Source organism: Ictidomys tridecemlineatus, chromosome X (genome assembly GCF_052094955.1).
Source record: "Ictidomys tridecemlineatus isolate mIctTri1 chromosome X, mIctTri1.hap1, whole genome shotgun sequence".
In the NCBI taxonomy this organism is placed as follows: Eukaryota; Metazoa; Chordata; class Mammalia; order Rodentia; family Sciuridae; genus Ictidomys; species Ictidomys tridecemlineatus.
Window position 1 is genome coordinate 21,622,398 of NC_135493.1, and position 15,145 is coordinate 21,637,542.

Below are 15,145 nucleotides of genomic sequence, written 5' to 3' on the forward strand. Positions count from 1 at the left end.
GGGTGAGCATCCGGATCTGTGAGCTAGTGTTGGCTTCAGTATCTCACCATGCGTATAAGTAGGGGGAGATTGGTACCCGCCTCTCTGTCCCATCAGCACTACCCTTCCCCTACGTCTTTGCGTAACTATATTAATAGAAGTCAACACTTCACGTACTGGCGCTCGGACCCCAAAGAAGCAGGCAGCGACTTGGCAGGTGGGCAAGTAGCAGGGAGATGGGTGGGGGAGTGGGCGGAGACACTGTCGAGTGGCGTCAGGAGTAGCCAATGGCAGTTCTGAGAAGGGGCGCCAGGGGCGGAGGCGCTGAGGCTGTTTAGCCAATGGAGAGCGAGCAACTACTGGAGCGACCTGGTGACGTGAGGAGCGTTCCATTCGGCCAGCGGTGGGCGGTTGCCACAGCTGGTTTAGGGCCCCGACTATTGGGGCCCCTTGTCAGGAGGAGGCAGCCTCCAGTCCGGGGAGAAAAACTCACTGCCACCTTTGGCGGCCGACGAGGTCCCTTGGGACAGTGCACTTCCTGCCCTCAGTAGCTGGCCGAGTTCGGTCTCTCTCGTTCAGGTAACAAGGGGTGGGGGTGGGGGTCTCTTGGACTCGGCTTGCGTGGTGGGCTGCCTCCCTTTCAGATGCACCCAGGAGCGGGGACATTGGCACCGCCCTTCTCAACTCGACAGCCACCAAGCCCCTAGCCCTGGTGACTACACGTGGCGGGGCGTGTGTGAGTGTGTACGAGTGTGTGGACGCGTGTGCGTGTGGATGTGGCGCGCGTCCCAACCTGCCTGGGGCGGTGGTCCGCTGCGTGGCAGAGGCAGGGCGGGCCTCTCGAGGCCGCGCCCGCGGCCCGGCCCAGGACTCGGGCCTCAGACGCTCGGCTAGTGGGTTGGTCGCTGCTTCCCGACGGATTTTGATCTTTGTTCTCCCAGGCCGGGTTCCCCTTCCTGGTCTCTCTCCTCCTGCTGGGCCAGTTTATCAGGAGGAGATTGTTTTCCAGGTTAGTTTTACACAAAGGAAGTGTTCTGTGCACCTCTGGTGCCCCCTCCCCTTTCTCAAGCCTTCACCTTCTCATTTCCTGGCTCAGCTCCTGGTCCCTCTTGGACCTTTGCCCTCTCCTGTCCGGGAATGATCTGGAGTTGGTTGTTTCTTTCAGTCAGTCAGACTGCAGGCTTCCACCTCATTCTTGCATGTTGTGTCAGTAAATAGAGGCCACAGCCCCACACCTGAGAGGGGGAGGATGGCAGTGGCTGAGCAAGGGTAGGCCTGGGAATTCAGGATGCTGAGCAGAGATTGTACTTAAGAAATGTCCCAGAAAGTGTCCTTATGACTTGTCTCAGCTGCCTGCCCCCACAACCACCCATCTCAGTTGCCAACCATTCTAGAATCTCTTCTGCTTAAGTCAGGCTTTCACCTATAGGTCTGTAATGTGGTTTCATTAAGATTCCCACAAATGTTAGGCTAGACCAGCAAGATTATTTCATTTCCCGGACTCAGGAAGTTGTAGAGGGTTTGATGAGGGGAAATCTGTTTTGTGTAAATACAATATGTTGTATGTGTACAGAGTGTCCAGAACCTCCTACCCCTGCCAGAGGGCGAGTTATTCCCTGGTGTGATTCATATTTGAGTGGCTAACTGAAGAAGGTGAAGAAGTGGAGGAGGGAAGGGAACAGCTCCTTAAGGACAGAAACTCTACTATCATTTTTAGAGTCCTCTTAATGAATATTAAAGAACACTGTGGTATGGTAGAAAGTGTCCTGGACTGGAAGTCATCGCCTTTTTTCTTTTTTGAGCTTTGCTTCTGTGATCCTGGATAAGTTGTTCCCTCTTTATGGTCTTCAGTTTACTCATTTACAAATAATGAGGATTATCACCTATAAAATCCATTTTGTTCCAAAGTTCTGTGATTGTCAATTCATCAATATTAGTTTGGAAGCATACAGTTTAAGAAATGGTGGCCCACTTCTTTTTTGGAGAACTTTTAGTTGTTTCTCCTTTTAGAGGACAAACAGACTGGAAATTAACTTCCCCCATTTCCCCATTCCCATTCCTTTGGGCAGTGATCTTTTCTGCCTCTGGGACAGGAAAGTTGATCTGCATTTTCTTATTCTTACCTCATTTTTTTTCCTTTTTGTGCTTTTCCTTAGGGCTAGAAATTGGACTTTTGATGATGTTTGACCCAGCAGCATCAATAGCAGGCAACGTGATTTTGAAGCTGGTCTCAGCCTCTGTTTCTTCTCTCGTGTAATCACAAAGCCCACTTTGGACCTGGAATTCCAATCATGTCTGTGATGGTGGTGAGAAAGAAGGTGACACGGAAATGGGAGAAACTCCCTGGCAGGAACACCTTTTGCTGTGATGGCCGTGTCATGATGGCCCGGCAAAAGGGGATCTTCTATTTGACTCTCTTCCTCATCCTGGGGACCTGCACACTCTTCTTTGCCTTCGAGTAAGTTTCCATTGAGTTGCCTAATTATGATTGCTTTGATCCAGGGGGAAGAGCCTTCTTTCTGGGGAGTTTGCTGCTAGTTCTCGGATGACTTAAACAATGTCTGTAGTTGATACTAACTGAATTCATTGCTTTGTGGTTATAGCAGAGTATGTGCTTCCTACAAAGACTAAGACCTTTGATACCAATTTTATAGCACTGATTTGGGGCTACCCCTGACAAATTTGGGAATAAGGGAGATTCCTCCCCCTTTCAGTGGCAAGAGATTAGGGACAAACGGCCTCCTTTCCACCCTTCCCAAGTCTAGGGGTACTCTTGTTATTATAATACCACCCAACAATACTTAATCTGTTATTCTAGTCCTATTTCCTAGTCTCTAGCTCTCAGATAGCTGGTAAATTGAAAAGCCAATGGAATTGGTATCTCCAATTCACTGCATATTGGTTTCAGGCTCAGTAGTACCACAAACAAGCAGAGGGCATGGCACATAGGTGCTTCTTAAAAGTGAGTTACTCTTTCTTTCCCTCAAAATCACTCAATGTGCACTCTCTATTCTTTGTATGCCTGACACCAGCCTTGGAGTTATTTTTTTTTCTGTGTTGTAATAGCTAGTACTAGAGCTACTGTTTGAAGTCTGTGTAGGTCACTTCTCTAGGGAGGTGGCCAGTTGGATTCTAGGGCACTGTGGCATGACTAGTGGGTGTGCTGAGAATGCTCTACACTCTAGGGATGAGAGCAGTGTTAATTGTTTTGGGATTACTGTAAGGAAGGCCTTGAGGAACTGGAGGTGTATGTATAGGCTGAGAGCCATACCTGATGGAAGCCTGCTGTGGTTCATTGTACATGGGTGACCTGGAAATGGAGCTCCCATGTTGGGGTGTGGTCAGGGTATATAGGAAGGGGGCTCCTTGGCCAGGCTTTGTGGGTAATTAAAATGAGTTCTGGTCCCTTGGGGCTCATTTTGTCCCTCTCTATGGGCTATAGGCTTTCCCAGTGCATGCAGAGTATTTGGGGACTGTTTTTCCAGACTTTTTAATGATTATATCTGGCTTGAGTAGTAGCAGGAGGGAGAGAGGCCCCAGTTTACACAGGGCTAGCAAAGTAAGGTCACAGGAGTTCTTTGTTAAAGGTCCTTCTGCTGTTGCTGCTGCTGGTATTGCTGCCGACTTTGTGGAGTATTTGGTGAAATCAGGCAGGTTGCTGAGGGCTTTTAGCTGCTTTCCAGTCTGAGTTTCATGGCTGAGTGTGTGTGCCCGTGTGCATGCACCATGTGCTTGTGTATGGTATAAGTGAGCATGTGCAGCTGGGCAGGCATATGCATGACACGAAACAATTTGTTTTCATTCTTCTCGTCATTCTCTCAAGTTTCTTTTGCTTATTCCTGCCTTGCTTCTTGTTGGAAGGGCAAAACTGAACTCTGTGGTCATTCTCTCTCTTTTTGTCCCCCCTACCTTTGTAGCTACATTTTTATGAGTGAAATCATTCATGAAATTGATGAGACCTGCTTCCAGGCTCTGAATGAATTGGTAGCCCTAGGTTTAGGAAAGCTCTGGTTTGACTGGCCAGGGGAACTTGGAATTTGAAGCCATTGCTCTTTGGCCCATTTTGTATCTTGGAGCCAGTGAGAGACTCTGACTTGCATCTCTTCCACTTAGGCCCCTGCAGGCCTCTGAAGAAAACTGCTGTGGGATGAAGCTTATAATTAGCCAAGTTACTGTTTGACAGAGGCTGGTTGAATTTTCTTCCAAAACAACTTTCATCTGCAAATTATTTCTTTCATTTTTTTGGGTACTGGGGATTGAACTCAAAAGTGCTTTACCACTGGGGCTGGGGCTGTTGCTCAGTGACAGAGTGCTTGCCTAGTATGTGAGAGTCACTGGGTTTGATCCTTAGCATCACAAAAAAATAAAAATAAACAAAAATAAAGGCATGCTGTCTACCTGCAACTTTAATTTTTTTTAAAAAGTACTTTACCACTGAATTAGATCCCCAGCCCTTTTTATTTTTTATTTTCAGTCAGGGTCTCACTAAGTTGCTGAGGATGGTTTTGAACTTATGATCCTCCTGTCAGCTACTTGAGTTGCTGGGGTTATAGACATGCACCACTGCACCTGACTGCTTGCAAGTTATTTCTTGTGTTTTTCCTATACATGTGAAGGGTGTGGTTTTTTGTAAGACTGTCCTGAGTTCCAGCTGTCTACATGAAAGAGTAAATATTTTGAAGGTAGGGCTGGGTGAGGGAGGAGAGAAGGAAGTTAATATGTTAGCTGAGAAGGGGAATGGGGAAGTATAAATATGACCAAATTTGAGAGGATCCTGATGATAAATTCTTTTAACTGAGAATGTAGAATCTGTGTGTGTGTGTGTGTGTGTGTGTGTGTGTTGTATCCTGACAAACAGATGTTTTAGTGACAGTGTACAGTGACAGGCTGTACAGGCACACTAGCATGCTTCTGAGAAATGAAGTGTCTCTTTCTGGTTGACCTTTTCCTTTGAGTTTATAATTTACTATTAACCACTTAGTAGAAGGTAGGGTTTTGGGGATAGAATATGGATTTCATTGTCAGTATTAGAACTCAGTGAGATCCCAGAAAATCAGCTGAATTAGTCTCCTGCTTTCAGGCAGGTGAGGGCATTTGAATAGATGAATGGCTGTCTGTTTTCATTCTTAAATTGTCCAGGAGCATAGACTCCATATCCTCTAGCTGCTGCATTCTTGCCTTGTGGGAAGATAGTCCAAGTCTTGAAACATATCTGAATGTGCATTTTAGTTACATGGTCCTGCTTATAGCAGGTGCTTAGGAAAAAGTGTGAGTTGATTTATGGCTGCCTGAGGTACAACTCTGGATCAGCCAGATGGCTTGAGAAGTCTGGTTATGCACCTAGGTGCCCTTCAATGAAAAAAGTACAGTATTGGTTAGTAGTTCCAGTAAATAGCCTCTAAGTTTTAGTTTAAAAAAATTTAGTTGTAAATGGACACATACTTTAATTTATTTATTTTTATGTGGTGCTGAGGATTGAACCCAGTGCCTCACATGTGGGAGCAAGTGCTCTACCATTGAGCTACAACCCCAGCCCTGTATTTTTAGGTTTTGCTTGTATGAATGTTGACTTTTCAAAGGAGAGAGCTGTAATATTCAATGGAAAGACAGAAGGTTGAATACATAAAACAAAACAAAACAAGAAAAAAAGGCTGGTCACCTGGGAGCCAGTGAGCTCTGTATTGTTAGAAGTATTTCTGAAGAAACTAGATGGCCATTCCTCAGGGAAATTGGGCTGCATAATCACTAACCCTCTTGCAACTCTGAGAACCTGAAATTGTGTATAACTTGGAGATTAGAAGATTCAAATACACACAAAGTAGAGTGTAGATTACCAGTAGGTAGCTGTATTTAAATGTAGTTGTATTCCTGGTAAATGTATTTAAATTTAAAAGCAGAGTGAAAATTGTACAATGCTTGAAGAAGATGGATTTGCTAATTAATTCTCAAGGGGTGAGGTATTGAGGAATTGTGAGTGTGTATTCCAGTTTCAGCTTTAAGCACAGGAACCATTTTTAGTTCTTTCTCTTCAAACCTTGTCTAACTTGTGTGGTGAACACATAGCCATTAATTTGGCCTAGAGTATCAGGACACTGTAGTGGAATGATACCAACAACTTGTGAGCTGTTCAGCTACTGAAAAATTATTGTAGTATTTGGTCATACTTTACTTTCTGATAAAGTATGATCCTTGGGCCAGGCATGGTGGTGCATGCCTGTAATCCTAGACTCCGGAGGCTGAGGTAGGAGGATCACAAGTTCAAGGCCAGCTCAGCAACTTAGTGAGGCCCTAAGCAACTTAGCAAGATCAGTCTCAAAAAAAAAAAAAAAAGAAAGAAATAAACAAGGACTGGAGATATAGCTCAGAGGTTAAGTGCCCCTGGGTTCAATCCCTGGTATTTAAAAAAAAAAAAAAGAAGTGTAATCCTAGGGAAAGTACCAAGCACAGTCTTCCAGAATTAGCTGCCTGGCTTTCTCTTTGAACTTTGTAACCTGACATCTAATATAGCCAGGGTCCCCAGAATTTTTTTATGGCAAGAATGACTATATGATTCTTGACCCCAGAACTAGAAGCAGTTGGCTGCTATGATCAGTGTTGATGCTCTCATATATGGAGGAAATCATAATAAGGTGCCATCAGACCAGTTTCTGTTGTACTGGTCCCCATTAATGCTTATGATGTGTACTTATTGGCAGAGGAGTCAATCACTGAGTTGGATGAACCGAAAAAAGCTTTGTAACACTGCTTAGTAATCATCCCACTTCTTCTAGCCCATTCAAATTCTACTCCTTTTTCAAACTCTTTTAATTATAACAAATAATCACATGGCATTTCTTATATTTCTGAATTCTGTGATGATTATACTTTTTCCTTGTCCCCCAGAGCTAGAGGGGATTTTTTTCAGGGTCAGGAACTATCTCCTATGTCTGTGTATCTCCCACAGTGTCCTCCACTAGGCTTTCCATAGAGTAGATGGTCAGTAAATGTTGCTGAATGTATACATTCTGGATGCACTTAGAATTTAACAAAATTAACAGAATTTAACAGAATTACAGGATGGTAGAGTTGGAAAGGGCTTTGGAGAGACTCTGCATTCTTTTGTGAGTGAGGAAACCAGGCCCACAAAAGTGAGGTTGCTTCATTAGGATCAGTTGACCAACCAGTGTCTCTGTAGGGTACCATCTTTCAACTTATGGCCCCCCTTTGGCTATGGGATGCTAAAGGTATTCACATTACTAAAGCTGTTCATGGTAGCAAATGTTAGATCAGCATATTCTGGGTTCTTGCTAGCTAGTGTGTGTGTTACCTAGGTTATTTGGGCCTCCCAAGCTTATGCTCCTAGAAAATGGAAGCATCTTTGTGGAAAACTGACAGCATTCCAGCATGGCCTTCTGGTAGTCTTGCAGGAGCCAGTGGCCCATCTCTAAATGGGAACTTAGAATATAAGGAGCTTTGTGAGTTAATGAAAGATCATCACCTCTGTGGCTGTTTCTAGGTCCTGCTGCTCCCTGAGGAAGGATTGGTTTAGATCTCCTGAGCAGTTTGCTTTCCTTTAACAATTCTTTATGGTTCCTTCATTCAAGAGTTCCTGTGTTAAAAAAAAAAAGAGTTCCTGTGTATATTTTCAGCCTCTTCTACCTTTGTGGTAATAAGTTTCATACTGTCAATCTCCATTGAATGCCTCTCTCATCTTTTGAGAATGAGTCTTAATTGAGTATAGTGAATCTCTATTTTGGGAAAAGGAAGCACAAAGAACAGGGATGTCCCCGAGCATGCTAACATCAGTTGAGATGTTTATTGAAGGAAGGAAGAGACATCCTAAATCTTCCTCCTCAGATATGCCAGAGCCAGCATTCTATTTAAGAACAAATGAGGCACCTCATGCCTCTTGCAATAGCAAGAAGCTAGCTGATTCAGGGTAATTAGTGGGATGTTTTTGGAATGGAGCAATGAGAAGATAGAGGTCTTATGATAATGATTAGAGAAGGCCAGTTAATAGATGACCTTAGAATACTGGCCTGTGGAGTTTGGGGCTTAATATTGTTGGCAGCAAGGAAGAAATTATTCTTAGTTCTTAAGCAGGGGTATAATATAATTAAAAATTGAAATTTGTTATTATAACTGAAATTTGGCAACTACTGAGTAGATTTGTTTGGATACAGATTTAAAACTTCCTCTGTGAAGAACATAGCTTGTCACCTCAAAAGTAAAAATGCCTGTTTGGTTAATTTTCTCCATTGCTACCAGAGCAAAAGAGGGTTATGCCTTTTCCTCTGGCCTTCACATAGCATTACATAATAAGGCTGATTTCAAGTTTTGTTTTTAGTGCTAAAGTAAACTTTTTCTTCTTAGTAGACTCTGTCATAAGAAGAACTTTGAAACTGTCTTCTAGGGGTTCTACATGTTTATTATGCTCTCGAGGTAGAGTCTTAATTTGTGTTGGGCCATTGTCACAAACTACCATAGATTGAATGGTTTGTAAGCAACAGAAAATTATGTCTCATAGTTCTGGAGGTTGCAGAGTTCTAAATCAAAATGCTGGTAGATTTGGTGTCTGGTGAGGGTCCGATTCCTGGTTCATAGATGGCTCTCCTCTTGTTGTATCCTCACATTGCAGAAAGGATAGAAGGGTCCTCCAGGGTCTCTTTATTTTTATAAAGGACACTGATCCCAGTTGTAAGGGTGGAGCCTTAGGTGACTGAATCATGTACCAAAGGCCCACCCCACCTCCAAATACTGTTACATTGGGAGTTAAGATTTCAACAGGAAATTTGTGGGGATATGAACATTCAGTCTAGAGCAGGTACATTGTAAGTAAGAAAACAGCCCTCTATTCATATCAGGGAGGACTTAAGCAAAGGCTTATCCCTATCTTGTTGGACCAAAGGGCATCATGGGGCTCTGATCTTGGGTCTTTCCTGATGTTCCAAACACAGCTCTTCTTTAAAGCAATCCTTAATAACAGCTATTGAAGCAGTTGTAGGCAGCCCCCAGCTCTCCAAGACAGCTCTTTTCTGACCACTTATAGTCCTTTGAGTTTGAATCAGTATTCTATCATTTGATTATTGGTCTTATTTTTTAGCTGTTTCATGTGTTTATGTTTTTCCCAACAAAATTAACTCCTATTTTACTTGTTCTTCATTTGTTGGACCAATAGATACTTGCTGGCTGATTGATTGCACTGATAAAAAAACAAACAAAACATAAAAATCATAGCAAGAAAGCTATTAGGGAGACTTAGAAGCAGAATATTTTATAGAACACCAATTCAGACTGCCAGTCTGTGAGGCATAGCCCTGCCATAGAATCTGTTTGGTCTCTTTACAAGCTCCACTCATGAATCTCTTTTGAGTTTTTTCATGTGAATTGAAGTCTGTGTCATTATCATCATCACTTCAATGAATTAGCATGCTAGGAGTGGGGGATGGGACAAGACGTACCAGCCCAGCCTGGCACTGCTGGTTACTGCTGATCAGTACCACCATGTAGCCCATAGGGACATATGGGAATCCAGTTGTCTAGCCCAGCTATGGAAGCTTGAGGCCAGTCAAGAAGTTGGTAGATGATGACTTAAAATGATGTTTTCTCTTTAGGTGGCAGAAATGAAGACTTAGTGGGAACGTGATTGCATTTATAAAATTCACAAGGGATAACTGGAACTTCTAATCCCCTGGAGGGAGAAAGGCCTCTTGGTACTTGGAAAACAAAGAAAATTTTGTTCCCAGAAGTATATGGATATCATTATCCCAAGAAGTGATATAGAAAGAAAGTACTAGGGGGTTTCAAAACCAATTAACTTAAATTCATTGGTGACAAATCTGGTCATTCTCTAAGACAAATTAGTGATGTTTGAAGATATACAAACATTACTTATTTTTGGGAATTACCACCAAATCTTCACATAGTTTATTCCTGCTGGAGGCTAACCTCCAGTTTACTGCAATCATGGGATTAACCTAGGGGGGGCATTGATTGACAAATACAAATTATGTATGTTCTTGGTGGATAACACAATGTTTTGATGTGCATGACTAACTCAAGCTATTTAACATATGCATTATTTCACGTACTTGTCTTTTTGTGATGAGAACATTTCAAATCTCTCTTAGCAATTTTAAAATATATAATAATTTTATTAACTATAGTTACTATGATGTGCATTGGATCTCTTAAACTTATTCTCCCTTACTGAAATTCTGTGTTTTTTGACCAACATGTCCCCTCAATCCTTTCACCATAGGTTTTTTTTTGTACCAAGAGTTGAACCCAAAGGAGCTTATCACTAAGCCACATCCCCAGCCCTTTTTATTTTTTATTTTGAGACAAGAGCTCTCCAAGTATAGGATCTCGCTAATTTGTTGAGGTTGACTTTGAACTTGTGATTCTTCTGCCTCAGCTTCCTGAGTCATTGGGATTATAGGTATGCACCACTACCCCTGGCCAGGCTGGTCTTGAACTCATGAGCTCAAGTGATCCTCCCACCTCAGCTTCCCAAATACCTGGGACTTCAGGTGCATGCTACCATGCCTGGCTTAGGGACTTAGGGAGGTGTTTTTTTTTTTTTTTTGTACCAGGGATTGAATTTGGGCACTTGACCACCAGCCACATCCCTAGCCCTATTTTGTATTTTTTATTTAGAGTCATAGTTTTACTGAGTTGCTTAGTCCTCGTGCTTGCTGAAGCTGGCTGTGAACTTGCAATCCTCCTGCCTCAGCCTCCTGAGCCACTGATTACAGTTGTGTATCACTGCATCCAGCTAGGGAAGAGTTTTTAAATAATAAATTTTTGAAAGCCAACACTATCGGTTGTAATTCACAATCACTGCTGATTTTCGAAGTTTCCTCTTACTTGGAAGTAGAAAGGCCTACTGGTCCCACATCTGCTTTCCCAGTCACACCCACTCACTAGAGACAACTGTCTGCCAGTAGCCTCATCTCTGGAGGAGAACAATACAATGAGCCTGTTGTATACTTGTTGACATACAGAGTGGATTGTTTTAGCAGGTGCAGAAGATAGTCTGTGTGGAGATTACAGAGACCTTTATCCTTGATAGCATAGCATAATTCAAAATCTAAGTTGTCCTTTGTCTGGTTTACAAGCAGGTGTTGGAACTGTACTTGGTTAAGCTTGGATCCTTCTGTGCAAGGGAGCAGCATTAATTTTGAAATTTTTTTGGTGGCTGTTCCACTTGTTCTATACCATTTTCCTTTAATAAAAAGAAATAAACTCCCTTTGGTAGCTGATCAGATAGCTCTGCTGTGTGTGTGTGTGTGTGTGTGTGTGTGTGTGTGTGTGAGAGAGAGAGAGAGAGAGAGAGAGAGAGAGATACTGGGGATTGAACCCAGGGGTGCTCTACCTCTGAGCTATATCCCTAGTACTTTTTATTTTTTATTTTGAGACAGGATCTCATTAAGTTGCTGAGTCTGGCCTCCATCTTAAAATCCTCCTGCCTTAGCCTCCTAAATTGCTGGGATTACAGCACCATGCCTGGTTTATAACAATACTTTTTTTTTTTTTTTTTACTGGATAGTAAGCCCAGGGGTGCTGAATCACTCAGCTAGATACCCAGCACTTTTTAGTTTTGATTTTGAGATAGGGTCTCACTAAGTTGTTGAGGCTGGTCTTGAACTTGCAATCCTCCTGCCTCAGTTTTTCAAGTTACTGGAATTACAGGTATGCACTAATGCTCCCAGCTTCTGCTTTTTTTTTTTTTTAAAGATTTTGATTGGAGACTATATACTCAGGGTAGTTTGAGTCCTGGAAATATTACTTCTTTGCTTTTTTGAAGTTTTCTTAGGGATGGGAAGTGACTAGGAAGATGGCTATTTTCTGTTAGTGTAGTGATTTCACTTGTCTTGTTCATGAAACAAAGCCTTATGCTTCTCCTGTATCCTTTGGTCTTGAATAAGTGGCAGTGATCTTCATTTCTGAATTCACTTTTTGACTATGTGTTTCTGTGAAGGGGAACAATAGAAAAGAGAGTAACCCACAAGCTAGTGATATGTATGAATTTAGTTACCCTGAATTCAGCTGCTAGATCCTTCAGTTCTCAATTTTCCCCCTACTCTTGGCTTTTAGGAGAAGGATATAAATGATTAAAAAGCAAGCTAAGGCTGGGCATGGTGGCACACGCCTGTAATCCCATGACTCAGGAGGCTGAGGCAGGAGGATCACAAGTTCAAGGCCAGCCTCAGCAACTAATCAAGGCCCTAAGACACTGTCTCAAAATAAAAAAGGTCTGAGGATGTAGCTCAATGGTAAAGTGCCCCTGGGTTCAATCCTTGGTACCAAGAAAAAAAAAAAAAGCAAGATAAGAGCAAGGATTGTGTTAAAAACAAACAAGCAAGCAAACAAACAAAAAAGCCACTAAAATCATCTTCCAGGTTCAATTTTCATTCACCTTCATCACAAACTGCCTCGCCTAATATAATAGTTGGTTTGCTCCCCCCCATGCAGTTGTGTGTGACAAGGAGGCAGGAGAAGGATCTCACGGGAGTTGTTCAGCAACTGCAGCAAATGTACAACCTGGGGTTAAATGTTTGCCTTGAATGGACTGCAGCTTGCTTACTCCCCATGCTGATGAGCTAAGCTTTTTCCTTAGCTTACTTTCTCTGCTCTCCTTCTGCTCCTTGCTCATCCACTTATAGTCTGCCTCTAGTCAAGATCTCTTTTTTTCAAGGAGAAATGTGCCTCAGGAGGAGGATAAAAATAGGCCAGTGATAACTCTCATTGGATATTCCCATTCATTTGGTTTGAAATTCTGTTCAGATCAACAAGTATTTATTGATAGCTTCTTTTTCCCTTACATTTATTGGAATGTGAGAAATATAGAATCACGATGATAATGTTAATGGCTGACATTTATTTAGCATTTACTATATGTCAAGTGCAGCTCTAAGCACTTTATGTGAGTACATTTGATCCACATGGTGACCCAGTAAAGTACTATTATTATCCTCCTTTTATTGAAAAGGAGACTGAAGTTAACTCACCCAAGTAGGAGCTGGTAGAGCCAGGATTCAAACCCAAGAGTTTCTGGTCCAGTAAGACCAGTTTCTTGCTCTTATGAAGTCTAGTTGGGAGAGATGTAATCAACATGCTGAGAAACAGCTAGGAAATAATACAGTGCTCTGGCAGTGAGGGTACAGGGAGTAGAGAAGGGAGAGATGAACTTAGCATAGGCCTTTTGGAGGAGGGAAGACTTCTCTAAGTTCCAAATTCTTCATCTATCACATAGGTTGTAAGGGAATCTACCTCATAGATTTAGGGTGAGAATTGGATGAGATATGTATTTTAAGAGCTTAATGGTAGTGCCTAGCATAGGTGAATACTCCATAAATTGTGATTGTGATGATGACAGGAATGTCTCTAGGACCTGAAAGGTTGAAATAGCCAGAGAGGAAGAGGTGTATTATGAGGAAAGAGAGGAATGAATATGTCTTTGTGAAGAGTTTCTAAGGACATATAGTTTTCTTTTTCACTTGCTGATGGTCATTAATCACCTACTAGTTGAGATAGTTGAGGGAATGAATATTTTCAGCTCATCAGCAGCCTTGAGTCATTTTTTAAAATGTGGTGCTGGGGATTGAACCCTTCACCCATGCTAGGCAAGCGCTCTACCACTGAGCCACAACCCCGGCTCCACCCTGAATCTTTTCACTGGTCTTGAAGCATGCTAAGATACCCTCTGACGCTGTGAACTTACTTCCTGATTGATCCTTTTCTCTCCCTCCTCATCAAGCTTAACCCTAATGCCAGATGAGTGGGCATTAAAAGCCCTGGACATTCCCAGAGTGGGATCAACTTTGGTGCTTTCAAATCCAGGCTCAGTTGTTTGCCTGTCCTTAGTGGTTGTGATCCTTTGCTGAGGCAGAGGAATTGTGGCTCTCAGTAGGTTGATAGAAGGCAGAGGTTAGCTTGGGGATAAGGGAGGTCCTTTGAGACCATAGGTAGCATCAATCAATTGAGTATTTGTTGAACTCATACTATGTGTTAGGTGCTTAGAGTAATTCAAGAGAAGTAAATAGCATGGTCCCTGCCCATGAGGTACTGCTGATTTTGTTGTGGATACCAGATTGACATACTTGTTACAATTGGAAATCACCTTAAGATAGGTATAATTAAATGTTGAATTGCTTGCTTTCTTCAGGTGTCGCTACCTGGCTGTCCAGCTGTCTCCTGCCATCCCTGTGTTTGCTGCTATGCTCTTCCTTTTCTCCATGGCCACACTGTTGAGGACCAGTTTCAGTGACCCTGGAGTGATTCCTCGGGCCCTACCAGATGAAGCAGCTTTCATAGAAATGGAGATAGGTGAGTCTCCCAACCAGCTGGCAAACTGCTATGCAGTGGGTGGCCCTATTCAGTAAGGGGTGGAATCATAATAGTGGTTGCAGATTCAGTCTGCTATTCTAGCCTTTTCTTTCTGAGATCCTGACCACCCTGAGAATTTGGTAAGGCAGGTATAGAAAGATTCTAAAGTCACATGCTTTGTCTTCCCTATGTTGGGTTGCATTGCAGGAAGGATTTATTAACAAAGTCTGGCTGCATTGTGCTGACGAGGATCATTTTTTACTTTTCTTTTTTTAATATTTATTTTTTAGTTGTACACAATACCTTTATTTTGTTTATTTATTTTTATGGGATGCTGAGGATCGAACCCAGGGCCTCACACGTGCTAGGTGAGCACTCTACTGCTGAGCCACAACCCCAGCCCTCATTTTTTACTTTTCTTGGGGAGGTCACCAGCATTATTTTTTTTTTAACAAATGCTGTAAACCGTCCTCCATTAGCTATTATTTTTTTTATGTTACTGAGTATTGTACCAGGGGTGCTTTACCACTGAGCCACATTCCCAGTCCTTTTTACTTTTTTATTTTGAGACAGGGTCTCACTAAGTTGCTTAGGACCTCACTGAGTTGCTGAAGCTGGCTTTGAACTCTTGATTCTTCTGCCTCAATCTCCTGAGTTGCTGGGATTACATGCAAACTATTTTTTATATGTGTGCACATACATATAATTTTGGATGTAATTTCGGGGATTCGTAGATCTTCCAAAGCATCCTGGATCAAGAATTCCTGTTTTAGGAATTCTTACAGAGACTTTAGGAATTCTTGCAGAGGTGAAAAGGGGCAGCTGTACTACCAGGAACCACTGAGAATTCCAGGGG

General features: G+C 42.5%; 1 protein-coding gene across 2 annotated transcripts in view; it reads left to right on the plus strand.

Annotated features, from left to right (window-relative positions):
* The first annotated feature begins 335 nt into the window (after nucleotides 1-335).
* The window catches only part of Zdhhc9 (zDHHC palmitoyltransferase 9), a 29,728-nt gene continuing 14,918 nt past the window's right edge, over nucleotides 336-15,145 (plus strand). Inside the window, exons 1-3 of one of the 2 annotated variants that reach the window (XM_078034293.1) lie at nucleotides 336-558; nucleotides 2,136-2,437; nucleotides 14,129-14,289. In XM_078034293.1, coding sequence (XP_077890419.1) covers nucleotides 2,271-2,437; nucleotides 14,129-14,289 — 328 coding nt within the window. In that variant the 5' untranslated portion in view covers nucleotides 336-558; nucleotides 2,136-2,270. Of the gene's footprint in view, nucleotides 559-851; nucleotides 989-2,135; nucleotides 2,438-14,128; nucleotides 14,290-15,145 lie in introns of those variants that run through there. The other variant, XM_078034294.1, reaches the window with a different exon arrangement.